Here is a 23,738-nt window from a genome sequence, read left to right on the forward strand (position 1 = left end):
GACTGGACAGCCCTTCAAATGGAAGACACCTTCAAATGGAGGATTGTCCTCTGACAACACATAAGCTACCCTACTATCCCTGAAGCTAGAAACTTTGGGTCAGTCACCTTGTCCACTTCAGAGATTGCTGTCAGCATTCCCCACTCATGTCCCATGTGGACTAGAAACTCGCTCTTCTTCTGATGAAAGCTGGATTCTGGGCCCATAACCGCATGTTGTGCGTTTCCCCTGCTGCATGCACCAAGGAGCCAGTGACTGCCCCCAGGACTGGCTCCTACATTTTTTTCAACACGCTAGTCCTCATGAAATATCTGCATGGCACTGAACAATGTGATGAGAACTTTTGAGGAAACTCTTTGCAAATGATTATTTCCTCTCTTTCAGATGGGAAAAAATTGTTACAATCAAACCTGTTCTTAGTAAATTATTTGCTCTAGCTTTGCTGGCTATACCTGATACTTTTCTTATTGCTTACGGCCGTTTCGTAACGGCACTCAAGATGCATGGATTTTTCTTTTTCCTGCACAAGACATGGCTGGAAATGGGTATATATGCTTTTCGTCTTTCCATTATAAACAACATCACAACAAACAACAACAAAAATTGGTATACATTGCATGGTGCTATGGACAACCTCGGTCCATAAAGCAGCCTGAACATTTTCCACAGAATTTTGAAAGAGATGCTGGATAGGAATGAGAGCAGATAAGATCTTTCCTATTGCGGTGAGACTCCAACAGATGTATCATTTTGTATAGGATATCCCTGCTTTACCTGGCAGCTCATAAAATGCTAAAACAAAGTATGTACAAACTGTTGCTAATTTTCATTCTGGGAATCCTTTTATCACTTACTTCTGTTTTGTTTTGGAAATAGGGTGGGCTCTGAAAACACACATCTCAGGTGGCAAACACCAGGTTGAAGAGGTGTGTTTTTAGCATTCTCCCAAAGCTGTATAGTAAAGAAGACAGATTTATCATCTTTGCAGTAACCTTTGATCTTCAACTAATAAAACTGTCTGACTGCCACCATGCAGAGAGAGAGAGAACTTGCCAATATTGTCCCTAAGTTAGGCTGCGGTCCTAAGTAAATAGTGCTGGGCTGGGAGTGGGAAGATCTGGGTTCAAATTCTAGTGCAAGTCCCTGGATCTCACCCTGCCTTGGCTCGTGGTGATATTTGGGTGGGAGTACTCCATGAATGTTGCCTTGAGCAACTTGGAGGAACACACAAAAGGGATGAATAAGAATACATTTTAAACAGAGGACAGGCCAAGAGGTGATCCAAGTGGAAGAATTGCTCGCAAATATCTCAGGAAGACACAAGATCACGTTTGTAGCCCTCTTGGGGGAAGCAGCAGATCAGATTTCAGGGCTCTGCTTCTGTTCCACTTTTCTGGGAAGGGGACTTTCCAACCTCATTTGTGTTCTCCAGATTTCTCCATGGTACAAACAAGGAAAACCCAGTTGTCTGGAAATTCCAGAACAACCAAACCCAGGATCCCAGAGATGAGGTGCTGGCACTATTCACGAAGGCAGCTTTCTCCAACTTGGTGCCCCTCCCCTGATTTTTGGGACTAGAACTTCAAGCCAGCACAGCCAGGCAGTAGTTCAGCACATCTGGAGGGGACCAGGTTGATGAAGACTATGCTAAGAAAAGCCACATTCTGCAGTTCAAGCCAACCTTTTGCAGGTGATGATGACCCACGTTTCTTGTTTCCCCGTATATGGCAGTAGGCAAAATTAAGTTAACGTTCAAATTAGTGCCGAAGCTCCCCTGTTGGACCTACATTTTCAACAGATCAAGGATGAAGCATGGCAGAAGAGACCTTAAGTAGGAGAAAGGATATATCTCTTTAGCCTGCGGGGTAGGGAATGGTTTTGAATTATTGAAATAACGCCCCACCCTCCCGCAAGTCAATTTTATTGGGATCTGACTGCAATGTCCTTTTAGTGGAACCCTCAAATGAAATGCAATGGCAGAGTTGCGTGCTGGGTGAAAAACTGGTCCCCTGCGAATACCTGGGGTATGAAATGGCAAAGCGTAAGTGGCACAGTTAGGCTGTTATACTCCTTTTTGGTAGGTGTCTGAAGTGTGAATGAAACCAAAAGAATGTATCATGCGGACGGCTCAGAGAACCTGGACTGGTTGTGACTCCTTGTTGAACTTGCAATACATGGCAAGGCCAGGTTTGCTGTTGGATAACAGGTGTGGGGAAACTTTGGCCCTGAAGATGTTACTGAAATACAACTCCCACCATCCCTGACTCTGGCTGTGCTTGCTGGAACTGTATTAAATATATTAGTTTTAATCAATTTGGATTTACAAGTACTGAAGAAGAGAAAAAAATGACTAATAATAATAATAATAATAATAATAATAATAATAATAATAGACCCTGCACCAGTTTTAGCCTCTGCTGTATTTCAACACCAGGAGTGGCTACTGTGGAGGGTCACATTCATGTTTGGCCACCCCTCTGAGGACCTCATGCCAGTGGTGAGTGTGGCCAAAACTGGCTGTGGCCAGCCCACATTCTTCCTCTCACACAGTTGCACAGCCCCCTGTCCTCTGATGACTTGTGGGTGTTATTGGCCCCCATCTTGCTCATCAAAAGATTGATCTGATCATCAGAAGGTGATTTGCCTCCTTTAATTTTCTCTCTATATATGCTACTGTCAAAATTGGTGATGGGACCCCACCCATGATAACTTCACTTGGGGGGGGGAGATTACCACCCCCAGGCCAAAGGTTAAACTACTCCGGTCCCAAAACAATATTTTGTGACCCTTCCTTTCTTTACTACTGGTACAGATATGGATCTACACTGGGAAATTCTCTGTTGCAGTTAAGAGTCATGGGGCATCCAGAATAATAATAATAATAATAATAATAATAATAATAATAATAATAATAATAATAATTTATTATTTGTACCCCGCCCATCTGGCTGGGTTTCCCCAGCCACTCTGGGCGGCTTCCAACAAAGATGAAAAATACACTAAAATGTCACATATTAAAAAAGAAATGAGGAAGACTAAAATGTATTGGAAAATATTCATAGAGTGTTTAAAAAATAAGGAGCAGGGGATGGTTGTTGTTTAAAAACACACATACACGCACTTCTGCTTTTGGAATAAGCAAGAAATTTAACATAGGCCTAAAATGCATAGAAGTGTGTGATGTGTGTGCAACGGCAAGTTTAGTGCAAGTAGAGCAAAGAGATGCACATCACATCCTGGGGGCACTCGCAATGGTTCTCTTCCTTGCAGTGTGATTTTGGGCACTCCTGGGCTGTCACTGTATTTCCGGGTGAGATTTAATTACACGCCAGCAAATTCAGGTCACTTTTGCACAACGATCTGTTCCCTTTCTCCCCAAATCAGCCTTTTTGCAACAGAAAAAGTGTGTGTGTGTGTGGGGGGGAGAAATGCACTAGAAAGTGTGGGCTAATACTTACTTTGAGGCAAGGCCACCTCCCTCCGAGCAAATCAGAATGAATGCTCATTAAATAGCCAACATAATCTAATCACCCGACAAACAAATCAGGATGAATGCTCAATAAAAACAGGCCACCTAGCAGCGACCAAGGAATGGCTATTCTGCATTGGGTGAGAGAGGCACTATAGTTTTCCTCAAGCTACTGGCCTGGAGAGGTTTTTGAACTGCAACTCCCATCAGCCCCAGCCAGCTAGTTTGGGGAAAGGTACCATAGGTATAAAAAGGGTGGTTGACCTTTGAGCTGCACATGTGCAGAGAAACAGTGTCACCTTAGGGAGTGGGCTGAACCAAGAGAATTCCCACAGGTGAAAGCCAGTTGTTTGCCAAAATTTCCCAATGCTGCAACAGGCGTTCTGGGATAAAATCATGGTGGCTGGTAGCCATCAGTCTCCCTCCCTCCCTTCCGGTCTTGCTTGTCACCACAGAGAAAGAGAGGTTTTTACAGTTGTAGCAAAAGGAAGGTGTCCCTGAAACAGTTTGATTTCATTGCTCACTTCCTACACCATTTCCTCACAAATGAAGAGAGGGGCCAAAATGGCAGGCATTTCCCCTTGGCCCTAAGTGATAAACAAAATGCTTCCCATATGGAGGTGAGTAATTTGCCCTTGAGTATCAGGATTTGTATTTAAAAATAAGCAAACAAACAAACAAACAAACAAACAAACCCACCACCCATATATCTATTCTCACTATACAGTGGCACCTCGGGTTACAAACACTTTGGGTTACAAACACTTTGGGTTACAGACTCCGCTAACCCGGAAGTAGTACCTCGGGTTAAGAACTTTGCCTCAGGATGAGAACAGAAATCGTGCGCCGGTGGCACGGCAGGCCCCATTAGCTAAAGTGGTATCTCAGGTTAAGAACGGTTTTGGGTTAAGAATGGACCTCTGGAATGAATTAAGTTCGTAACCAGAGGTACCACTGTGTATATATATATATATTCATTCACCATACCCCTACCAAAAAACCAAAAACCACAAATCTTGTACAAATGGATGAACATTTGCAGTGGGGAGAGGCGCTACCCTCAACCAAGCCCAGTCCAACCACGTTCCAACTTTCCACCTGGCTCAACCCAAATTGCACCGAAAATATGTCCCCCCCCCCTTAGAGCTTATGACAGAATACAAAAATGCACAGTGGTATACAGGAAGGGCAAGCATGTCACCTCTGCCACTTTTAAACTGTAACATCTCTCTTCACCCTTAAATGTCTTCTTCATCTGTATGTACTTTTAAAAAAAGTTCCAGCAGCCTTCCCCAGCTGGGTGTCCTCCGGATGTATTGCACTGGAATTCCCATCAGCCCAAGCTGTTGCTTCCTGGGACGGATGGGAGTCGTAGTGCAACGCATCTGCAGGGATCCCAGGTTGGAAAATGGTCAGCTTACAGCACGTTTGGCATGGATCATCCAACGCCCCCCTTCCCACCTTATTCTGGCACAGCCAGGTTCAAACCATACCCCCAATACCAAATGGAGAGATGTCAACTGAATGATGCTGGTGCGTTTTGAGTGGTGATGCGTCACGGACTGGCTTGGGGCATTTCAACAGCTGCCTAGATATGTCTTCTGGGATCATGGTTTTCGTGATGGTGAAGTTGGATCAGCTGAGGAACTCCGATGTGGCTCCCTCTTTGATGACAAAGACAGAGACGGTAAGAGGAGAATGCTGGGACTAAACAGCAGCCAAGTTTGCATCCTTTTAGCTCTTATTGCAAAGGTTACCCCCAGCGGTACTTGAGATTTAAATGGCGCTTATTCTGGAAAAAAGGCTTTTCTTTCTTCCGTTCTCTCCTTCTTTCTTTCTCTTTGTCTTTATGCCAAAGGGCAGACAGCTCTCTACTGAAACTCTGGATCCCAAAATGTTGCGAGCTTTGCCCATCCATAATGTCACCACCAGCCAACATGTTTGGTACAGCTCCACACCTCCATTTCTGATGCCAAATTTTAAGAATGTTCCTGTTCTCTTGAATCTTGTCTAGCCCTGCTACTCAGAAAAGGACAGAGTTTCTTCCTCTGTCCGTCTAACTATGTATGAGAGTGTTCTGGAACATCACAGTAGATTTTGAGATATAGTGGTGGCTGCCATTTTGCAAAAGATCCTTGTATATTATATTACATTTCTTCCCATATATCTTATCTATCTTTTTTTTTTAACTTTAAAAAGGAACTTTGGGTTAGCAATCCACCCTCATAATCACTATAAAACAGACTCCATGTTCTCACACCACTCGTGGTCTTCAAGGTTATAGATAAATTTTGTCCTATGTGGTGGATTCTGGCCAATGGGGTCCCGGCCTAGGTTGTCCAGGGTCAAAGTGGAGGCAAAGAACTCAGTAGTGCTTAGTCCACCTTCATGGTTTTTGATATATTTCTTATAGTTCTTCCTTAAGCACTGCCAAGTGGTGGTGTACAGGATGAACGCCAACGATTTCAGGGTTATTGCGATGCTCACGTACAGGTACCTGTAGACAACGTTGTCATACAGAGCACATGCTCCTTGCTCTCCACAGAACGTGCTCCAGAACAGGCATGTGGAATCAATCCCCGCTCCAAAGATCAGGGGAGGTGGGATAAAACCTGTGAAAGCAGAAGATAAGAACGTGAGAAAATGACAGAAGGGATATTTTTTCCATGTGTTGTGGACTTGCAAAAAAGTGAAGGACTATTGGGAAATCATTTATAATGACATAAAGAAGATGTTTAAGATGATGTTCCCCAAGAAACCTGAAGCTTCTCTTTTAGGGTGACAGAAACAAATACACTGAAAAAGTTGGTTAATTTATTTATTTACGCAACGAACATTGTATGCTCCAAAATGGAAAAAGGATGAGGTTGCAATGAAGGAAGAATGGCTTATTAAAATGATGGAGTATACGGAACTGGCCAAGCTAAGAGCAAAAATTAGAGACCAAAATGACAAAACATTCTATGAGGATTGGAAACCCTTTGTAGAATATCTAAAGAACTATTATAATTGTTTGAAAACACGAGGAGGATTTGAAATATGAGCAACAGTAGAACAGTAGAAAGACATCAAGGCTAATAATTTAGGATGTATATATGGAATGTAATAAGTTAAAATATGTAGCATTAAAGGATAAACATAGAACATAATGGGGGGGATGGGAAGTCAATGGATAAATTAAACATATTGTTGATGGTAAAGTAATTAAACATTTGAAAACTAATGAACAAAATTTATATATAAGAAAAGAAAGCAAGAAAAGCCATGCTGAATCAGGCCAACACTCCATTATCTTGTTCTCACAGTGGCCAACCAGATGCCTATGGAAAACCACAAAGAAGCATCTCAGAAGACATATCATTATATCTGCTTGGGTCCCTAGAACATCCTTATCATCTTCATCAGCTCTGCTAAAAGGGCTCTCTCAACTGTCATCTACAGCAGCCCATTCCATCAAACTACACAGGAGAGAAATGGAACGTCCAGATCTTTCTATCAGTTCTGCTGAAAGACCAGCAACTTTTGGCTCCTCCTCTGCAAGATGTTCCAGTCCTCACTGAAGCAACATCTGAGCTCTGTCCTTATGGAGTCTCCCCCTTGAGCTCTCCATGGTGCTGGCCTGGTCTAGTCTTTGCTCTTGCTGAAGTCATTGCCTAAAGCAGCAGAGCAGCAAGAGAAAAGACAAAAAGAAAACTTAAGTTTTACTTACCCAACAATCGGAGGAGAAGGAAGAGAACTCCCAAAGCGTAAGACTTCAGCTCTGGGCTCACTGTTCTGTACAGGAGAAATTCAAGCAAACAAGATATAGGTATACACAATACGTTTTCGTGTATAAAAATGGTTCCTTGCTCCAGGCTTTAATTAATGTACATGCACACCACTACCTCAGTTATGTTTTTACGTCAACCAAGATGGTCCCATCTTCAGAAATTAAATCATTAATGTGCTCCCTTCCCTACCACTCCACTTCTAGGTGCCTTCAGATTAGAAAAAAGTTGCAGCTAACTGGTAAGTTAAGAAATCTAGCAGCATTGTGGACTTTCCCATCCACCGCCTGCAAATCACAACCCCTTGTGAACCATCACATAAGGAATTCACATTTTTTATATGCTGGATATGACAGGAAACCTTTAGATTGGACCTTCTAGTCCTGTAACTTGCTTCCAACAGTGGTCAGAGTCGGAAGCCTCCAGAAAGACCGCAAAAAGGACCATCCTGTTTTCTGTAACCCCCTCCCCCAACCTGCTCCCAGCACCTGTAGGTACTGAATTTTTGAAAGGAAGAAAGAAAAACTTTTTAAAAAAAAGAAATTAGAACATTGCAAGGAGGACAGGCAGTGTGAATGTGCAGGGAGAGGCGATAAAAAATAATAATCTATTGGCCTTGGGTCAAAAGTGTGAACATAAAAACTTAAGACGAGTTTGATGAATCAGGTCAGTGGCCCGCCTGCCTCTTCCAGCATCCTGGGCTGTTTATGAAGCAGTCCTGGCTCTTCTCGTATCTGCTATAGCAGCTGCACTGGACAGGTCTCATGACAAGAGTAAGAATAATTGCCTTCCTACAGGAGCTGAGTTTCTGGCGGCCTCATCAGTCACCTAGCTTTCCGCTTTGATGAGGAACCTCTTTCCCATATTACATGTTTAGATTGGGATTGGCTGAGTGGTGCAGACAGCTGATTGGCCAGAGAATGGAAGATTGACAGAGATGTTTGCAGAGCTTTCTCTAACATCAAACAGAAGTATAAAATAGGCTGAGAACAGACACAGGAAAGAGTGTGTGGCTTTGAGATTTGAGGGCTTAAAAAAAAATTATTGACATTCTCCTTGGGACGGCTGTGCACCAGTTTCCCCAGCGGAATATTCTCCGCTGTGAGCCATGAAAGGGATGCTAAGTTTTGACGCAGCTTCAAACTGGGGAGTAGGATATCCAGATATAACCAGAGCCCCCTGCATTTGAAGTACTATCATAAGACCTCAGTCAGTCATGGCTTAATTCTTAAGAATTCTGGATGCTGGGTTCTGTTAAGGCTGCTGAGAGTTGTTAGGACACCCCTATTCCCTTCATAGGGACACAGGTGGCGCTGTGGGTTAAACCACAGAGCCTAGGGCTTGCCTATCAGAAGGTTGGCGGCTCAAATCCCCACGACAGGGTGAGCTCCCGTTGCTCGGTCCCTGCTCCTGCCAACCTAGTAGTTTGAAAGCACGTCAAAGTGCAAGTAGATAAATAGGTACCGCTCTGGCAGGAAGGTAAACGGCATTTCCGTGCGCTGCTCTGGTTCGCCAGAAGCAGCTTAGTCATGCTGGCCACATGACCCAGAAGCTGTACGCCGGCTCCCTTGGCCAACAAAGTGAGATGAGCGCCGCAACCCCAGAGTAGTCTGCGACTGGACCTAATGGTCAGGGATCCCTCTACCTTTATTCCCCTCACAGTGGTACAATTCCCTGAATGGTTTAATTATCAATCCCTCTTCACAGTGAACTCTGGGAATTGTAGCTATCTGAGGGGAATAAGTGTCTCCTAACAACCCTCAGCACGCGTAGCAAACTATAGCTCCCATGATTCTTAGGGAGAAGTCATGGCTGTTTAAAGCACTACAGCTCTTTAAATGTATGGTACGGATGCGGCCTTCAGCTGGCCACACTTTCAGATCCAGCTGTGCTTCAGCTCCAGCGGCCCCCTTTTCTGTCACCACAGTCCCCAAATGCTCGAAGGCTCTCACCTGATGAGGATGATGACGGAGGGCGTCTGAGCCATGGCTCCGATCATGCTGCAGACACATATCACACAGAGGAATGTCAGAAAGGCTTCTTGGCATCCTGGGGTTGGGCACTTCCCAGGAACGACCGTGGCATTCTCCGCAGGGACCAGACCGAGGCACGTGCAACCCGTGAGGTTCTGGAAGAGAAAGCCCGGCTAAGGAGGCTCAGTTGACAAAACACAGAGCAGCGGATTTGTGCGGACAGGCGGAGTCCCCCAGATCCTGGGCGCCCCCCCCCCGTCATGTGGAATAATGACTCAAGACAATGTGCTATGGGATTAAAATGGCCACAACTTTATTATATTTCAGATATGGGTAGACTTTGGCTCAGGCACTGGGCGTTATCCCTCCCCAGTACCCAGCTGGGGACCTAGGGAACATCAGGGTTATCTGGTGTGTGTGTGGGGGGGGGGATGGGCCGGATCTGGAGAACATATGTTCAAACAGAGATAGCCGCCCCTGTTACACCGCCGCCGCAGGGGAGAGCAATGACGACCTCTCGGCGTACGGTCAAAACCTCCCCTTAGAAACCCCTTTGTATCGCTGCTGCAAAGAGGAAGATAGACTAAAGGATTCCGCCCTGGCGCCAAGTGAGGATTCCCAGGTAAGATCCTCCCTCTATTGTGTGGGCAGGTAGTCCCTCCCCTACCTGGCCTGGTCTCCTTGGCAATGCTTCCCCCAGGCAGGATTGGACAACTGACTGAGGTAGGCGGAGACCTCCAGGTATCCCACCTGGGGGAAGGCAAAGCCAAGCCTGTGTTGATGGAGCCGCTCCAGATCCAGGGGCTGCGCGTGTCCACGCAAAGGGCACCCCCCCCCCATTTTATGCGGGGAGCAGTCATTTCTGCTACAGGGTGTGGACATGCCACTCATTCTAATTTGGGAGCCATGGAAAGGCAAGAGGCAACCTGTAGCCTGCTTGCAAACTGTATTTAACTATGTTCTGGCTTCTGAGAGGCACTGTCAACACACCATCACTTACCCTTCATCATTTCTTCAATGAAAATAGGGATGTCATATTTAACAACAACAACAAATTTACTATTTGTATCCCATCCGTTTGACTGGGTTGCTCCAGCTAAAACCCAGCTCCAACATATATATATAAACACAATAGAACATTAAACTAGGATTGCCATGTAAAACACAAGAAGTCCAAACAGTGGAGGAATGGCAGATGAAGACGATGGACTTTTTGGAGCTAGCCGACCTGACTGGAAGAGTCCGCAATCAGAAGGAGGAGGAGTACCAGAAGGAATGGATGAAATTTAAAGACTATTTAGTTAAATATGCTAAGGTAACTTAATAACTTGCAAATATCAGATAGGCTTAGGATTTAAATAGGTGATGTTAGAGAATAAAAAGTTAAAATGAAAAGAAAGAATGATGTTAAGTGATTAAGTTAATTTTATGAGAAATTTGGTTTTGGAAAACTGTTACAATGATATACATTGAAATTCAGCTGGGGGATTAGAGGAAGTCACCTAACAATGTTATGAAGATTGGATTAACTACAGTTAAGATTTATGTTTGTTTGTTTGTTTGTTTTAAAAATTTTGGAAAATCATTAATTTTTTTGGAAAAAAAACAACTAGGATTGACATACCATGAGGTCTTTTTGGTTGTTGATCTTTTTTTTTTGAAAAATCTCCCCGAAAAGATCATTGCCATCCATCACAATTTTTGGAAATTCCACCCAGACTCAATTTCACAAATCCCTGATATGTCCAGGAAAACTCAGATGTATGGCAGCCCTATATTAAACATTTTAAAAAAACCTCTGTACAGAGTTTTTCCTTCAGATGGCTTGGGGTTGGATAACTGAATTATTCCTTTTTCAACCTTTTGCACTATGGTCTTGGGTTTCGATATCATTATTAAAAAGCAAAATTCTGCGACTGTGTCCATAAAGAGATTCTACACTCAGGATTGTGCTCTGCACTCCTGTGAGGATCACAGTGGGCCTGAGTGTCAACTCTGCCACTGTAATATTGTCCATAAAAGTCAGACAAGAGGCAGGAAAATGGGAGGTACACACACACACACACACACACACACACACACACACACACCCCTCCTGCATCTGCCAGTCTGAAGAGAGCCAGGGGACAGAATACGGCCATCTTTGCTCTAGTGGTGTGCCATTTCTTTCCTCGTTGTGGTTCTCCCTTGGGCTCTTTCAAGTCTTTCAAATAAGCACAACTGTGAGAAAATTACCATTAAAAAAAGAAAAGAAAATTACCATGGGTTGAGACCCCTCGTGAATACAGGGATAAAAGGAAGACGCTGTGTCCCTGCATTAGGCCAAACCATTTTCAAATTAAAGCTTCTAATTACTTTCTGATTTACTCCCCCCCCCACTTTTCACCCACTGCTTCTAATTATGCCAGAGTGCATTAAAAAGAGTAAATTTGCCCAGCCCTTTGCAGCCTCATTTCAGAACCTCAGAACAATGAAGAGGCAAAAGATACTGGTTTGCGATGTTAACTCTGTCTCTTGCAGAAAGTCAGGAATCAGCAGCAGTAGGGATAATAACAGAGGTGCTTCCCTCTGTCTGTCTGTCTGTCTGTCTGTCTCTCTCTCTCTCTCTCTCTCTCTCTCTCTCTCTCTCACACACACACACACACACACACCTTAGAAGGGGAACAGACAGCTTCAGGTTTACAGGGGATTTGTTCAGGGGCTGAAAGCCAGAGACAGGCGAGATAAGCTTTATCAACGCGCAATCAGAAAGGGAAGAAAGTGGCTGTATTCCCTTTGATCTCCCAGCCAGTTGCAAATATCACGAAGGGCTTATGTTGCACACGGATCTCACTCCTGGTCCCCTGCTCATGTTCTTCAGCCCACGCCCCCATTCTTATTATTTATTAAATTTCCGAGGATCACAGGGAAGTGTACAGTATTAAAACAGAAAAATTCATATTCTAGCAACAAAAATAAAATAAATAACCTCCCCCCACAGTTTAAAAGGCCATGGAGGGCATAATTAGCCAAAGGCCTGGGAGAAGAGAAATGTTTTTGCCTGGTGCCTAAAGACATGTAATGAAGGCACCAAGCCAGCCTCCCTAGGGAGAGCATTCTACACATGAGGAGCCACCACCAAAAAGGCCTGTTCTCGTGTTGCTACCCTCTGGTGGTTCCCTCACTGTGAGAAGTGAGTTTACAGGGAACCAGGCAGAGGGCCTTCTCGGTAGTGGCACCCGCCCTGTGGAAGGCCCTCCCATCAAAGGTTAAGGAGATGAGTAACCATATAACCTTTAGAAGATACCCGAAGGGAGCCCTGTATAGGGAAGTTTTAAATGTTGGGTGTTTTACTGTGCTCGGTGTTTTAATTTGCTGGAGGGTCGGCATATAAATACTACCACTACTGCTAATAAAAATAATAATTGAGGGCAGCAGGTTAGGGAAGGCTGCCTTAAGAGAACTGGTGCATCTTTTGCTAATCAAAACCCTTGTCTGACAGGTTGTAGCAGTACACACAGCAGAGCTTTGGGGGTCCCAAGTACAGAGACATAGCTAGCAGCTTGGGCACCTGGAGGCAGGGCGAGCTACCCATGGGGGTGGCTTCTGCGGTGTAGCACCCAGTGTGCCCCTCCAGCTATGCCTCTGTCCAAGTGGAAAGGTTCCCATCTGCCCTCAGAGCAAACTAATAAGCCCCTATTATGTAGGAAGGCATAAAAGACAACACAAAGTCTTTGCTTCCTAGTTTTTAAAAGTCTTTCTAGTTATTCTGGGATATGCCTTTCTCTGCTGTGCCTTGAAGCTTACAATCTTCTGCTTTTCCCGAAAGTTTGCATGTGGCCCCCCTCCACCATGCTTTCGCTTTTCTGGCCCCAAGAGCAGTGTAGGCAAGCTCCCCGCGGCTATTATTCATGCAACAACAACAACAACAAAAGAGGTGTCTGTCCAAACAGTGCCAAAAAGTGACAGTGCTGTGGTTCCCCACTGGTGTGTCTGAAGAGGGACTCTGGCTCTCTGAGGCGTGCTTGCCGAAGGAAAGAGTGAGGAAGGCTTTTGATGATATCAGTGGCCCGGGAAAATGCCACACAATGGTGTGGTGTGATAAAGGAGGAGCAGAGGAGAATGGGGATAATTGGATCTGTGAGCTTTCAGCGGCACAGAAAATCTGCTGTGCTTTTCTTCCGCTTTTTGTGCGTGCATTTAGTAAGATCCCCAGAAGAACTGAACAACATTTTCTGAATGTGTCGCAATCATGGCTGTTGCTCCCTGAGGATGCTGGGAGATACAGAATCACTTTATTTCCTGCTAGGAGGATTTATTCTAACTGACTCGCCTTGAACTGTTAAGTTATTGAAATATCTAGGTCTAGATACACACACACACACACACACACACACACACACACACACACTTCTTAGTCCTTAGATATCAACTCTGCCTTGTCCACACACATCAGTCATCTTCTTTCTATCAAAATATCAGGCTTTGGAGAACAAAGAGAAATTATTCTCTTTGTCAAGCTTTTAGAGATTTGCTGAATTCACAACCTGTCATTGTCTCTTTCCCTCTCTCCAGAGAAACGTTGAGAGAGGGTATGAAAGGGGTTTGGGGTGGGAAGGAGGATGAAGGAGATGCAGCTGAGGAAGCAATTATATCTGGGCACAATGAGCCTCCGGAAGAAGAACAGGCTCCCTTTGCCAGCAATGGCTAGCAAGCTCTTCCACGGCCACCTGCTCCCCTCCATCCTGAGGGCCTTGCCTGGCGCTTTTGGCAAAGGAGAATTTCCCACATGCTCATGCCACTGATGCTCACCAGCACCTCTCTGTTGGCTCCATTCTCCCTCTCTTTGTTTTGAGGGTTGGGCCACTAGATGAGGCTCCGTCCATTTTGTTTAAGGCAAGAGCGGGGAGTGAGGGCCACATTCCTTTCTGGGCAGGGCTTTGTGCAAGCGATAGGCGGGGCAAGAGTATAAACAGGTGGCGCTATGAATGTCAATTTTACATTTGTATACAGTGGTACCTCGGGTTAAGTACTTAATTTGTTCCGGAGGTCCGTACTTAACCTGAAACTGTTCTTAACCTGAAGCACCACTTTAGCTAATGGGGCCTCCTGCTGCTGCCACGCCGCCGGAGCACAATTTCTGTTCTCATCCTGAAGAAAAGTTCTTAACCTGAAGCAATATTTCTGGGTTAGCGGTAACCTGAAGCATATGTAACCAGCATCGCCAGAGCACAAAGACATACATACCCCTCAAGTGTCCTGATAAAACCGGGACATCCCACTTTTTTTGTGGCACGGCGGCCATTTTGGGCGCCACAATTACACCCTGAAAAAAGCACCTTTTTTGGGGGGGTGACCTTGCACAGTGCCCCAAATGCATTTTGTTATGTTTTTTTGTAACCAAATGCTGCAATCCGCACGGAGACCTTACAGTGAAAGGCAGGTAAGAAATCCAATCAATCAATGAAGGAAATATGGATTACCATGGTACTGCATCCAGCAAAACAGGCAGATAAGTACGTGATCCCATCTGCCCCACAGACCGGAGTGAAGGAATCAGTTTGGCATTTACAGTTGTTATTGCAGGCGGAATATGGTGCCAGGATGGACGATGGTCCTGATCTGGAAGAAAGTGGGTGGGGGGTAAGGAGAGGGCAGCAGTTGGTCAGAAGGAAGTGTGACTCCGAAGCATTTCTTTCCTAGTGAACCTTTCCTCCCCAAAAGTTACACCCAGGCCATATTCACACCATAATTTTAAGCAGTGCTATTTTTCTATAGAAATACATATTGAAACTCACCATGGCGCCCACCTGAGAGGTGGAGGAACTGAGTTCAGGTGAGTTTCAGCTGGAAAAAGGCCTCACTTTTAAGGTCCCTCCCTGAAAAGGATCCTGTGAGGTGTAGTTTGTTAAGGGTGCCAAGACCCCTATTCCCCTCCCAGAGCTGCAATTTGCAGAATTCCCTATGAAGAAGGACTGATTGTTAAACCACTCTGGAAACTGTAGGTCAGGGTGTGTGTGTGAGAGGAAATAAGGGTCTCTTCACAACACTCAGCCCCCTTCACAAACTACACTTCCCAGAACTCTTTGGGGGAATTATGGTCTCAGACTCTTCCTTGGCTACTGATTGTATGGAAGACAACAAAGAGAACAGAAGGAGCTTAAGGTCCCAAAGGTTAGGGATAGCCATACTGATCAGTCAGAGGCAGATTTAGGGCAGGTTGACTGGTTCCCCCTCACAGAATGCAGGGGCCAAGTGAGTGCCTTCTGGTTGGTGTGAGGGCTCTAACAGAGTCCAAAACCCAGCTTTGGAAAGGAGTAGAGAAACCCAGCTTTGGAAAGGAGTAGGGAAGGCTCTAGATTCCTCATGCCTCCTTTCCAAAGCCTGGCTTTGGGGCGCAAGGGCTGGCTGTGTGTGTGTGTGTCAAATTTTGGACTCGCACAGGGCACCGTATTACCAAGGTCTACACCAGCAGCCATCTTGTCTCTTAATTGGGACAGGTGCATGCTGGGAAATCCAGGAGCAACTAAAGGCTCTGTTGGAAGCCAGCCCAAAGCCAACCCTACCTGCATCTAGGCTTCATAACTATATGAAATATACTCGGAGTTGAGTGTGAATTTCATGCTTTTTATTCAGCTTGTAGTAGCAATGAATGAAACTTTCCCCAAAATGTCTAGCTATATGTACGTTATTTACACAGTGGGCCCTGCATGATTGGCTAATTCCGGGCTGCTCCTGTAGGCCAATCAGGTTGCGGATTCACTTCCTCCAGAAACCTGATTGGCTGCTCTTGTAGGCCAATCAGGTCGCTGATTCACTTCCACCTGGAGCTGGATTGGGTGGCTCCTGCAGACTAATCAGACTGCTGAATTCTGGATCGTATTGTTCTAGGATTCAGCTCAGTACATAACACCATACCTTCAGGATTGCTGAAGGAAACCGCACCCCACTAGATTAGACCTCTCTAGTTAAGATGGCCAAATGAAAGAATTCCAGCAGAGATTCTGCTCTTAAAGGTGCCAGGCCACCAAGGCTGGGAGCCTTCCTCTCATCCTCAAGGAGCAGCTCAGTCACAACCTGACCTGTTGGATGCAGCCCTTACTTCCAGGTCGGTGGGACTTTTTAACATCCGGAGCAGTCACAGGGGCGTATCCATCAGGTAACCCAAAACTTCTGATGGGCAGTGGGTTGGCCATGGAGGAATAAATCCCAGGAGCATTTCTGGCTCAAAGTCCGCTTCACGGGGCATACTCACTTGTTTCCATAGGGAACAGTGACCCCAGCCACTGGTCCTGTGTCACAACCCAGGAACAGGAATGAGACGTAGCAGCCCGTGGATACCAGGTTGACCAGCATAGCCATACGGATGGCTCCGAGAGCAGACAGGCTCAGCTTCTTGACTAAGAGGCCGCCCAGGAAGATGCCCAGACATGCACAGGGAATAGCTGTCATACCTGCACAAAGAGAAAAAGGGGTTCATAGCTTCCATTTCAATTTGCCTCAGTCCCTGCGCATGCAGGTGTGGAAAACCTACTTCCTGAAACATTAGGAACCCTTAAAAAAACAAAAACAAGGCACTTACAGTGGTACCTTAGTTGTCAAACGGCTTAGTTGGCGAATAAACTGGCTCCCGAATGTTGCAAACCTGGAAGTGAGTGTTCTGGTCTGCGAACATTTTTGGAAGCCAAAAGTCCGACACAGCTTACGCGGCTTCTGACTGGCGGCAGGAAGCTCCTGCAGCCTATCGGAAGCTGCGCCTTGGTTTTTCAACCATTCCAGGAATCGAACAGACTCCCGGAACAGATTAAGTTCAACAACCAAGGTACCACTGTGTGTGTGTTTGTGTGTGTGTGTGTGTGTGTGTGTGTGTGTGTATATATATATATATATATATATATATATATATATATATATATACACACACACACACACACACACACTTTATATTATTAGAGAGACAATATGGTGTAGTGGTTAGAGTGTCAGACGTGTGGGGGTTAAATGGGGAGGGTGGGAACTATGAGCTCCTTGGAGAAGAAGGTGGGTGAGAAATGTAGGGAAATAAATATAATTTTAAGTTCTTTTGAAAATAAAAAACCAAGTTTCTAGGCCTTAAGGCAAGGGTCAGCAAACTAAGGCCCAGGGGCCAGATGTGGCCCCCCAGGCATGTAAATCCAGCCCACAGACCCTGCTGCACGCTTGGTCAGTCCCTGTGTGCTGTGGATGCCTCACTGTGCGGGGACTGACTTCCGTGATGCTGGCTTCTGGGTGGGCAGTGACATTGGCGCGGCTTCAGATTGGCTGCAGGAAGCTCCTGCAGCCAATCTGAAGTGCGGACGACTCCGGGCGGGTGGCAATGCTGGTGCGGCTGGTAGGAAATTCCTGCAGGCAATCCAAAGCTGCGGACGGCTCTGCGCAGGCGCTGGCGCGGCTTCGGATTGGCTGCAGGAAATTCTTGCAGCCAATCCAAAGCCTTGCCGCCCGTGTCTGAGGTAAACCCGGTGTGGCCATGGATGGAGAGGCTGGCCCCCCACAAGGTCTGAGGAGAAGTGGACCGCCCCCCTGATGAAAATGTTTGCTGACCCCTGCCTTAAGGATTGGATGATAGGACCGAGATTATGTGAGCAATGCTGAGTGACATTACAGCAACTGAGGGGGTGGAATGGCTTTCGTGTGGGCGCCTCCACAGCTTTCAAAACCTTGAGAATCCCCCCATTATTATTATTATGACATTTCTATCCTGGCCCTCCTCCAAGTTGCTCAAGATGACATACATGGTTCTCCCCCTCCCTCAATTTTATGCTCACTACAACCCTGTGAGGGAGATTAGTCTGAATAGGGATTTGAACCTTGTTCTCCCAGGTTTTGGTCTGACACTCTAACCACTACAACACACTGGCTCTCTGCAAAGTGAATGTGTTCATAACTATTGCAGGTTACAGGGAATTGGTTTTCCTTGGTTTTCACATTGTGGGGAATGGCACAATTCCATGAAAGTGCCGAAAAGTTACAGAACGCAGAACTCAGAGGTCAGTTTTGTGAGATCCTTGGTTGTCTTTTTTAAAAAACAGCAAGATCCCAGACTTTACACTTTTCAGAGATATGCTTGAAAAACTGGTTGCAAGACTTGCTGAAACCTCTGTAGTCAGACAGGTTGCTGAACAGCATTTCCAGGGCTAAGAGTGTGGATGAATTGTGGAGAGAAAAATATTAAAAATTGCAGGGTACATTAAGCAAAGTGAGAGCAACCTCGCCATTTGGTCTCATGTGCTTAATTTATGCAGGTCTCAAGCTTTGACAATTTCTTGTTTCAGAGGTTGGGTTCCTCTGGCACAAAATTGAAAGGCTAGCACCTGATTAAAGAAACCAGAGTTGATAAATGGCATGAGTTTGGGTCAATTAATTTAATCTGCATATGTATTTGCATATGAATAAAAAGGAACACAAAAAGCATAGCTTACTATGAGAGTTGGTGTGGAAGAATGTTTTGGAAAGGATGGGGTGGGACTGCTTCAAATCCCTGTTCAGCCAAAGAGCTGATGGGATGAAATGGGGGCAGTCCCTAAGCATAGCCTTCCCCACAGGGTTGTTTGGAGTATATTTGAAGGGGCAGCTGTTTTATTTATTTACCTATTCATTCAGTTTATACTCTACTCTTTCTCCTGAAGGAGCCCAGGGTGCCAAACACATCAATAATAAAACTACCGTATTTTTCGCTCTATAACACGCACCCGACCATAACACGCACGTAGTTTTTAGAGGAGGAAAATCCGTAGGCATGCCACCCGTAGGCATTCCCTCCATAACACGCACAGATATTTCCCCTTACTTTTTAGGAGGAAAAAAGTGAGTGTTATGGTGCAAAAAATACGGTACTTCTTTTTAAGAGCATTTTAAAAAGTTGTTTAAAATAGTCCAAAACAGTTAAAAACATCTTCTCAAACAGTGAGAAGTTGTCAGGAAGTGTTTATCAGCCATCAAATGACAGGAATTTCCCCCTATTCTTCTTCCTGAAAGTCAGCAATGAGGGAGACAAGTGCACCTCACCAAGGGAGGGCATTCCACAAGTGGGGAACCACCACTGAAAAGGCCCTGTCATGGGTCAATACCAACCAGGCAGCCCCAGTTGAATTAGGACTTGTAACTGACAGGCAGCCAGCACAGAGCTTTCAGGACTGGTGGTACATGGTCCCAACAAGTTGCCTTGCTGACCAGCCTAGCAGCTCCATTCTGTAATAACAGCAGCCTCTGGGCCATCTTCAAGGGCAGCCCCATGTACACCGCATTGCAGTAGTCCAGATGGGGGGGGGGATACTAGAGCATAAGCAACTGGTGTCAAGCTATCCCAGTCCGTTACACATACAATTTATTTAATTTTTCACAGTCCTCTTGACTCAGAGAGAGCCATCTACGTTCCGAACTTGAGTACAGTGGTACCTTGGTTTTCAAACGCCTTGGTACTCAAATGCCTTGGTTCCCAAACGCCAGAAACCCGGAAGTAAGTGTTCCGGTTTTTGAATGTTTTTTGGAAGCCGAACGTCCGGTGCAGCTGTCAGCTATTGTTTCCAGGGTGCCTCCACCAATCAGAAGCTGCGCCTTGGTTTTTGAACATTTCGGAAGTCAAACAGACTTCCAGAACGGATTAAGTTTGGTGCTTTTGTTTTTGCTCTTTATTTTGCGTTTTTGTGGCTTTTTCTGTTAATTTGTTTTGTGACTGTGTGGAACCCAGTTCAGCTACTGATGGATTGATTGTGTGACTGAGGAAATGGATAAAAGCTCCCGATCCAAACAATGACTATCATCAGTGCAGGTAAGAAAAAAAATAATTTTAATTTTTATCATATACAATGCTGTCTTATTTATTTTATAGTACAGTACATTGATTATTGCTTTCATTTTATGGATCAATGGTCTCATCAGATAGTAAAATTCATGTTAAATTACTGTTTTAGGCGTTGTTTTTAAAAGTCTGGAACAGATTAATCCATTTTGCATTACTTTCTATGGCAAAGCGCGCCTTGGTTTTGGAACACTTTGGTTTTGGAACAGATTTCCGGAATGGATTAAGTTTGAGAACCAAGGTAGCACTATTCATACCATAGTGAAAAAGGTTTTGTGAGCATCAACCATCTATGAAGGCCATGAGACTGGTCCTGCATGACTTGTGAGCTGCCAAGCTTTTGCTACAAGCCTGGAATAGCAAAGGCAAGGGGTGCATGTGGGCATGGGTGTAAGCAGCGCAGCATCTGACACCCCATAATATACCCTGAAAAGAACTATGGCCCAACCAATGGCCTGCTCTGGCTACTCACCCAATAACTGGTTGGCGGACGACGTTGTGAGATTGAATTGCTGCTCCAGGTATTTCCCCAGGAAAGCCGCAAAGCCAGCAACCACGGCGATCTCCATGCACGCTGCAAGGACAATGCAGGTGAAGACCGGATTGGAGAGCAAGTGTTTGGTTACTTTAGGGATCACTGAAGAAGAGAAAAGAGAGGAAAAGGGTCTTTAGAAAGGGGGCTACTTTCTGAGTTTCCCCAGATGCCCTCAAGAAGGTCTTCCCCAGCTTCTAGGCATCTTGGCTCACAATGACCTTGCTGAACGGAGATAATTGGAGTTGTGGTCCAAAACATTTAGAGGATGCCAGGTTACGGAAGGCTGCCTAAAGACATTTTCCCAGCTGTGGGGCAGCTGGTTGTCTGTAAGCAGCTCCCATGTGGCTGGGAGGACACTCCACGTGACCCAACCACATTGGCAGGGCTCAGTCACATGGGTCTTATGCTGCTAGATCCATGTGACTGAGCCTTGGCACATGTGGTTGGCTTTCCCAAGCCGCAGGTCTATAGTTAACATCCTCTGTCCATGGTCAGAGGCAGTCATACTTCTGAATACACGTGGCCGGAAACTGCAGGCAGGGAGCATGCTCTTGGGCTTGGGTCCTCCTTGCAGGTTTCCCGTTAGCATTTGGGTGGCCAGTTTGAGAACAGGATGGTGGACTAGATGACAAGGAGGTCTTCTGGTGTGCCTATGCACTCAAGGCCAGGGTTGGACAGACTTCAGGCTTGTGGGGTGTACAGTGGTACCTCTGGATGCGAACAGGATCCGTTCCAGAGCCCCATTCGCATCCAGAAGTGAACGCAACCCGCGCCCGCACATCACGATTTGCCACTTCTGCGCATGCGTGTGACGTCATTTTTTTTTTTATAATAATTTTTATTACATTTTTCCAAATTACAGAAAAAAATAGAAAGAAAAAGCAGAATAGAAAAAAAGAAAAAGGAAAAAGAACAGAAAATCACATCCATTTCAATAGCTTATTTCAAATTTCCATTGGACTTCCCCACATCTCCCGCATAATGCATTCTTGATAATAAAGTCATCAGCAAATTATACCCTTATTTCGTGTGTTTCTTTATATTTTCAGTTAAGTTTAGATCTCTTATTCTCCATTTACTCTAAAAATATCATTTTTACCCATTTAAACCTTGATTCTTTCACAAATGTTAGCAATTTCATAGATAATTAAGTTTCATTGCTGGGGCTAACGTTCCAAATCATACGACATCTTATGTTTCATACAACTTATAATATTTTTGCAAATAGTCTTTAAATTTTTTCCAATCCTCCTCCATTGCCTCTTCTCCCAGGTCTCGGATTCTTGCAGTCATCTCGGCCAGCTCCATGTAGTTCATCAATTGCGTCTGCCACTCCTCCAGTGTGGGCAAATCTTGGGTCTTCCAATGTTTGGCGATAAGAATTCTTGCTGCAGTTGTAGCATACATAAAGAAAGTTCTATCCTTTTTTAACACCTTCTGGCCGACAATGCCCAGAAGGAAGGCCTCTGGTTTCTTGGGAAAGGTGTACTTAAACACCTTTTTTAACTCATTATAGATCATTTCCCAAAAGGCCTTCAATCTTGGACAAGTCCACCAGAGGTGAAAGAATGTCCCTTCAGCCTCCTTGCATTTCCAACATTTATTATCAGACAAATGGTATATCTTAGCAAGCTTGACTGGGGTCATGTACCACCTGTATACCATTTTCATAATGTTTTCTTTCAAGGCATTACATGCCGTAAACTTCATACCAGTGGTCCATAACCTTTCCCAGTCCTCAGACATAATATTGTAACCAATGTCTTGAGCCCATTTTATCATGGCTGATTTAACTGTCTCATCCTGAGTGTTCCATTTAAGCAGCAAGTTGTACATTCTCGATATTACCTTGGTCTTTGGTTCTAACAACTCTGTCTCCAGTTTCGATTTTTCCACCTGGAATCCTATTTTTTTATCTAGCTTAAAAACCTCATTAATTTGGGCATAATGTAGCCAATTTTGCACCTTATTCTTTAATTTTTCAAAGCTCTGCAACCTCCAATTACCTCCAATGTTTTCTATTATTTCCCAATATTTCGGCCAATATGCCTCCATATTGGATGTTTTCCGAGCTTTGGCCTCTATTGGTGAAATCCACCTCGGAGTTTTACTTTCCAATAAGTCTTTGTATTTTTTCCAGACCATAAATATTGCTTTTCTGACAATATGGTTTTTAAACATTCCATATGTTTTCCCCTTGTCATACCACAAATACGCATGCCATCCTAACGAATTATTAAAGCCTTCCAGATCTAGGACATCAGTGTTTTCCAATAAAATCCAATCTTTCATCCAGCAGAAGGCCGCAGCTTCATAATATAACCTTAAGTCCGGCAGGGCAAACCCCCCTCTCTCCTTTGCATCAGTTAGTATTTTAAACTTTATTCGGGGCTTTTTGCCCTGCCAGACAAATTTAGAAATGTCCTTCTGCCACTTTCCGAAACAATCCACTCTGTCCACAATCTGCAAGGCCTGGAACAAAAACAACATTTTTGGCAAAACGTTCATTTTTATAGCTGCGATTCGGCCTAACAAGGATAGTTTCAATCTTGACCAAATTTCTAAATCTTTTTTAACTTCTGACCAACATTTTTCATAGTTATCTTTAAATAGATTCAAATTCTTAGAAGACAGATTGACCCCCAGGTATTTCACTTTTTTAACAATGTTTAGTTCTGTTTCCTTCTGAAACCCCTCTGTTTCAGTAACCGTCAAGTTTTTCCCTAACACCTTAGTTTTTTGTTTGTTCAACTTAAAACCCGCCACCCGACCAAATTTCTGAATCAATTCCAAAACTCTTTTTGTACTAGGTTCTGGCTCCTGTAGTGTTAAAACCAAGTCATCTGCAAATGCTTTCAGTTTATATTGTTTCGCTCCGACCCGTATTCCTTGTACCTGCCGATCCTCCCTTATCATATTCAGCAAAACCTCCAGGACTGAAATAAACAACAGAGGGGATAGGGGGCACCCCTGGCGTGTTCCTTTTTCAATATGAAGTTCTTCTGTCACCACATTGTTCACTATCAACTTAGCTTTTTGTTCTGAATAGATTGCCTCTATTCCATTCTCAAACCCCCTTCCCACTCCCATCCCTTCCAAGTTTTTCTTCATAAATTTCCAAGAAATGTTGTCAAAGGCCTTCTCCGCATCAATAAAAATTAACACTGCTTTGGTG

At 44.7% G+C, this 23,738-nt stretch overlaps 1 protein-coding gene across 1 annotated transcript in view; it reads right to left on the minus strand.

The window, feature by feature from the left end:
• Positions 1-4,604: 4,604 nt before the first annotated feature.
• SLCO3A1 (solute carrier organic anion transporter family member 3A1) overlaps positions 4,605-23,738 on the minus strand; it is a 126,315-nt gene continuing 107,181 nt past the window's right edge. Inside the window, exons 5-10 of the mRNA XM_082198468.1 lie at positions 20,501-20,665; positions 16,444-16,642; positions 14,672-14,810; positions 9,189-9,364; positions 7,179-7,243; positions 4,605-6,081 (exon numbers count right to left, since the gene is read on the minus strand). Of these exons, the coding sequence (XP_082054594.1) occupies positions 5,702-6,081; positions 7,179-7,243; positions 9,189-9,364; positions 14,672-14,810; positions 16,444-16,642; positions 20,501-20,665 (1,124 nt within the window). The 3' untranslated portion in view covers positions 4,605-5,701. The remainder of the gene's footprint in view (positions 6,082-7,178; positions 7,244-9,188; positions 9,365-14,671; positions 14,811-16,443; positions 16,643-20,500; positions 20,666-23,738) is intronic.

The sequence above is a fragment of the Podarcis vaucheri genome (assembly GCF_965113315.1).
Source record: "Podarcis vaucheri genome assembly, chromosome: 14".
NCBI lineage: Eukaryota > Metazoa > Chordata > Lepidosauria > Squamata > Lacertidae > Podarcis > Podarcis vaucheri.